Source organism: Vespa crabro, chromosome 7 (genome assembly GCF_910589235.1).
Source record: "Vespa crabro chromosome 7, iyVesCrab1.2, whole genome shotgun sequence".
NCBI classification, from domain to species: Eukaryota; Metazoa; Arthropoda; class Insecta; order Hymenoptera; family Vespidae; genus Vespa; species Vespa crabro.
Window position 1 is genome coordinate 9,117,666 of NC_060961.1, and position 6,000 is coordinate 9,123,665.

The following is a 6,000-nucleotide window of genomic DNA, read 5'->3' on the forward strand; positions in this document are numbered from 1 at the left end:
AAAAAAAGCAAAAAAGAAGAAAGTAATTTTTAATACAAATTACGAGGAGACAAGAAAAATACAAAAATGTGTTCGATTGCTATAGTTCCATGTCAAACACTAGAAACTTTTCACTTCACCGTTCGTAAATTAGACTTGTCTTCTCACATCATAAATACGTATTCATGTATGTATGTGTAAAGTAGGAATGGTATCCGGTAGGTATATATATAGTTCGATGAAATATCTCGGTGAACACATTGAATATGAGAGCTATTCAAAATGATGTTGTAATTCCTTTGGTACCAGCAGATACATTTGGTAACCGGACGTAAAGAATCAAATCCATACGTAAGATTAGATACATAAAGAAGAAAGAAGAAGAGGAAAGAAAAAGAAGGAGAAGAGCATATAAGCGGAACAAATATAGATACATATTCATATATCTATCTTATCATATCTACATTTAAAATGAATATATGTCATTTGGTAGATAAACAACGTTTGCTGGATATCAATCGAGCCGTTCAGCATTACCAAAACAGATCTACGCACGAAAATCATTTAAGTCTAAAGTAAATATTTGGATAGATGCGACCGAAATCAGTAACATTTGATAGCGAATGAGATATAGCAATACCAATCGCATCTTGGTACATTCTCTTTCTTTCTCTTTCTTTCTGCTTCTTAACTCTTTTTCTCACCGGATCTTCCCCCCTTCACTCTTATGGTACATATCCAAGGCGAACCGGGTACATATCAGCATCGTATGTTCACTCTCAAATTGGATCATCCTTTGAAAGGGACGCATTCGTGTCGAGATCGACTGCACCCCTAAATCAAAGGTCATACTGATCCAATTCAACTAATAAGAGATGAAGGATTGAATAAAAAAAAAAGAAATAAGAATAAAAAGTAACGATAGGATCGGTAACAACCATTCTCTCTTATTCTTACTAATCATCAACATCGAACGAAAGATGTTCCAACGCCATTTTGAAATTATGTAATTCCTGCGGCCTGAACTATATTTTTTTTCTCTATCACACGGAACGCGCGCGCGAAAAGGCTTCGGGGCTACTGATGAGCACCCATTCACTTCATCGCTTCTTTTCTATCTTAATGCTTCTTTTTACCGAGATATTACTTTTCAAGAGTCAAATCCCATACGAGACCTTATGTGCCACGAACTTTAGTATTATACTTTCATGATCTTTCGATATTTTAATGAATTAAGTTTGATTTTTTTGTAGATGTTAGAATCGTTATTATAATTGTATCTCTTTCTTTTTTTCTATTTTTTGAGACTTGAACTTTAAATGGATGAGTACAAGTACCTCTTATACAAATAATTTATATTTATAATCCTTTTAAGCATGTATAAACGCGAGAAAATCTTTGTTGCAGATTTTGAATGAATAATCAAGAATAAAATGAATTTAATTCAGATAGACAAATTTGTGCAACTTGTTATACAAGATGGAACAAAACTTCCGATGCTCGTAGTTTTAGTGAATCTGAAAAGGAAAATTAGTTTAAAAAAGGATCCTCGAAAGAGAATAATTAATCTTTAATATCACCTAAGAATTTTTGTTCCACTCCACATTTGATTTAAGATAGAGACAATATTTCACAAAATATAATATTATTTTATAATTCGTATTTTACAACTTGTGATAAAAAAATTTGTTCAATTCGTTGCATTGTCCTAATCGATTAGCAACAATTCCTTCTCTTTTATTTTTTATAATATATTTCCATGGTCTCTCATCTTGTACTCTCATCCAGCATGTAATCCTTGTTGTCGGAGAATAGTTGCGTCAATACCAAAGCGTAAGAAATCATCCAGACCGCAGCTTTTTTCTTCTCTCTTTTTCTCTTTCTCTGTCTCGACCTCAGGCTGTCTGTTCGCGCTCTTTCGAAACGATTTGACTCAAGCGGGAGCAAGAACACAGGCGAAAAAAAGGGTTACCGAGTGGCAGGTTACAAGAGTCGGCATTGAGTTCAATCTGAATTTCGTAAGAAGAAGAGGAAAGAGAAGAAAAAAAATACAATAAAATTTAATTGACGCGTCGATCGATAAGTCGATCAAATTAAAAATTGAAAAAAATCCACCATTATTTCTTCATTTTCGAGCGCCATCTTTCAACTTCGTCGTCGTCGTTAACAGTTGCCATTACAGTTCCTCGTTCGATCGATCTTTATCATTAAAAATTATTCCTTTTTTAGTTAGAAGCATGACCCATCTTATTTTCTATCACGATATTCGATTCTCGCGTAAGAAGAAGAGAAGAAGTAGTTCAAAGAATTCCCGGCGAACGAGAACCTAACCTCTGGCATAACACGAGCAGTAAGATAGATGAATGCGAGGATAGGAGCGCGCTAAAAGGGCTGGGTCTTCTCAAAGAATATATATCTGTGCTAGGTGACTCGATGATCCTTTTAGAAAGCAGCTCACTTGCTTTGTAAACCCCGTCTGAAGAGCTAGAATACTATATACCTACATACACATTGTTTCAAACGATCTTCTAGCATCCTATTATTGAGAACGAGACTCACGAGTGGCCCGATTTTTAATCAAGCCGTACCCGGTTTATTCAAATATCTCTTGATTCTTCCTTTCTAGATGTATATTGAAAGATACGTATGTATTTCTGTGTATACATGTATTTATATAGATTGTAGGAAATCATCTTTCCATTTAATCCTCTTTGAACCTCTTTGATCCTCTTTAACTTTGATTGCTCAAATCGACGATCTTTCTGATGATTTCATTTCTTTCTGTGGTTAATTCAAATAGTTTCTTTTATAATAAATCTTAAACTTATTAAAAAGTCTTGTTATCTTAATAGTAGTTAATTATTTATATAAAGATTTGTACAATTGACGACATTTGATGCGATTTAATTTGTTTATATCTAAGACATTTGAATTTTTTATATTTATTGTTATTATATGAATAACAAATATTTGATCTACACTGCAAAGTTTTGTTGCAGTTTAGTTTTTAATTTTTTATATGTATAAGAACTATGATGAATTTATAAAAGCTTCTACAAAGAAAGAAATTATGAACATTATTAATTTAAAGTAATCATAAACGGTATAAAAATTTTATTTTTATTTAAAAAATGGCCATAATTTTTGTCTAATTCTGTTTTAATATTATATTCTGCTATGTGTTTATAAATATTTTAAAATACTTTTATCAATATTTATGATTAAAATATACTGAAATTAAAACATAAAATTATTTAAAAACATAAATTTCATATTTATAAGCTTAGAAAATCCTAACTTCTGAACTGGATTTAAAAATGGCGATAATCATTACTATATTCCAAAGAAAAAAGAAGTAAAAAGAAAAAATTCTTTTTCCAAAGTTTTAATTTGCTATATTCTCTATAAATAAAAAAAGGAAATAAAAAAGATCAAGAAAGTAAATCCTCAAACAAAAAAACCATAAATATGCGCATAATTTCTGTATACGTATATATATATGTAGCATAAAGACCAAGAATCGAAAATTTCACTTTAGGATTACGATCGAGTAGAAATCTCGAAGGTAAAATGCAGACCAGTTAGTAGTTGTTATATCATCGAGCGCGTTGCTTTCAATCGCTGTCTAAAGATGATCCTGTCAGGTGAAGTGACTGATTCTCGGTCACGTCATATAATTATCTATGTATATATATACTATCAATCATAGTATATGCATATGTAAAATAAAAAAAATATATAAATATATATAAATTTTTAAATAAAAACACAATAAAATATACATATATATACATATATATATATATATATATATATATATACACGCGCGTGTGTGTATGAGATAATAGTATAAATATAAAATAAAAAAAAAATATATACATGATAATATATCTATGTAGTATTAAGATATTTAAATACACAAACATGTGTATATGTATATACGTATATAGTGAAAGTCTAAAATAAAATGTAAATTAAACAAATTAGTATAAAAAAATTCAGTAAAAACAAAAAGAAACATTTTACCATTTTTTTTTTTTTAATCAAACGATCTCTTATATATCAATGACATATTGAATAACATATCATCATATCACAATAAAAAATTTTTTCTTAACAAACAAATATATATCTTAATAGATCTAAACTAAATAAAAAAGTGAATAATTTACCCGTATACCAAACAAAGTATATAAAGTCAAGGTTTTATTTTTCCTCTTTGTCCCGCCATCTTAATACCGATCTACCATACACAACTTCCGTGAGAAATAATAACGAGGCAATGAAATGACGATTGCTCAATGAGAAATAAAAAACGATTTTTCATTGTCCTAGAGTTGAATCTCGGAGATACTTCGATAAAATATGAAATTCTTGTAAGAAAATCTGTGAGGCCCGAATAGCTATGACGTTGACGATGATCTAGCAGCGCGTTAAAATCGTCGACGGACCAAATAAGGAAAGATGGTGTTGTACCAATAAGAGTAAAAGAATCATCAGCAGCAGCAACAAAAGAAGAAGAAGAAGTCAAAGTAGAAGAGATGTATTCGTTCCTTTTACACATTTACAAAGAGAAAGATTTCTAAGAGTAAGTTTAATGAGCTAAAGACGGAATAGGTTTGATCTAAAGACAGAAAGTCGATTATTGGAGGAAAGAAGCGATTGAGAGTAGCGTGGGTACCGTGACTTGAGAGATCAGAGGAACAAAAAAGAGAAAAAAGAAAATAAAAGAAAGAGAGAGAGAGAAAGAGAGCAAGAGAAAGATATATAGAAAGAGACAAAAAGATAGAGAGGTTTGATCATTAAAAGAAGAAGAAGAAGAAGAAGAAGAGAATTTACGTCCCGATCAGTAATATACTAGACGATTTGGAGCGCGTTCTCTTCTAATACGTAGACGACGCATTACACGCACCATCTTTCTCTTTTTCTCTTTCCCTCACCCTTCTCTCTTTCTCTTTCTCTCTCTCTTTCTAGAAACAGAAAGATGTGCAACGCATCTCTTACGTAATAAGCAAGATATCTCAACAGAGAGTTGGTTGCAGGAATCGACGTGCGTTGGTTGCTTGCTTGCTTGCTCTCTATAAGCCGCGGATAGGATGATGATGATGCGACCCCAGTCGTAATATCCTACGAAGAAAGACCGATATAATTACAAGGAGGTACACGACTGTATAATATGAGTAAAATGTCTCTCGTACTTCTTCAACACCGCATCGTGATCCTTTCTTCTTTCTTAGCTGCTACTACCATATTTTTTTCGTTTTCCATTTTTTTACGTGGTTGTCGTCTCTCTCTCTCTCTCTCTCTCTCTCTCTCTCTCTCTCTCTCTCTCTCTCTCTCTCTCTCTCTCTCTCTCTTTCTCTATAATGGTATAGAGTCAGTCAGTTACATTTATACCGGGTTAATTGATGCATTCTCATAACGATCGTTCGACCTTCAGATTCGTCGAGAGATGCCCGCCGATCTGTATCATCCGACTTGCGCAACTACCCTCTCATCTATTTCTCTCTCTCTTTCTTTTACACATAGAGACGTTCATTTTCTCCTACTCTGTCTCTCTCCGTTCACCGAAGACATATTCATCTTCTATCTCTCTCTTACTGAAGAACGCACACGAGGACTCCTGTTGGCGAACTTCATCAGGGTGTTCTTCTTCTTGTTCATCAGGCCATAGTCATAAGCCCTCCTCTTCGATCTGGTGGGAGGAAGACGATCCATCCTTGGTGGAGTATATAAGAACGCTTGATTCGACTTGAATCTGTACAGAGCAATTATCGCCATCGTTTCGCGATACATCATCTCTCGTCATCTAGTGTTCGAAAACGTTGCTCCTGCAGGACTCAACTTCGCGAGGAACCTAAGGGATTAACAAGGATCCAGCTGGCAGCGACATGAGATCGGTAGGGATATACTCTCCTCATCATCATCATCATCATCGTCATCGTCGTCGTCGTCGTTGTTGTTGCTGTTTTTTTTTCCAAATTTCTTTCTAGTGTTTTGTCTCGCGAGATCAGTGTCATC

The 6,000-nt window shown here is 33.1% G+C and overlaps 1 protein-coding gene across 2 annotated transcripts in view; it reads left to right on the top strand.

The window, feature by feature from the left end:
- Positions 1 to 5,097: 5,097 nt before the first annotated feature.
- The window catches only part of LOC124425790 (pupal cuticle protein 20-like), a 3,940-nt gene continuing 3,037 nt past the window's right edge, over positions 5,098 to 6,000 (top strand). Inside the window, exons 1-2 of one of the 2 annotated variants that reach the window (XM_046966688.1) lie at positions 5,098 to 5,138; positions 5,586 to 5,879. In XM_046966688.1, the coding sequence (XP_046822644.1) occupies positions 5,871 to 5,879 (9 nt within the window). In that variant the 5' untranslated portion in view covers positions 5,098 to 5,138; positions 5,586 to 5,870. The remainder of the gene's footprint in view (positions 5,139 to 5,585; positions 5,880 to 6,000) is intronic. The other variant, XM_046966687.1, reaches the window with a different exon arrangement.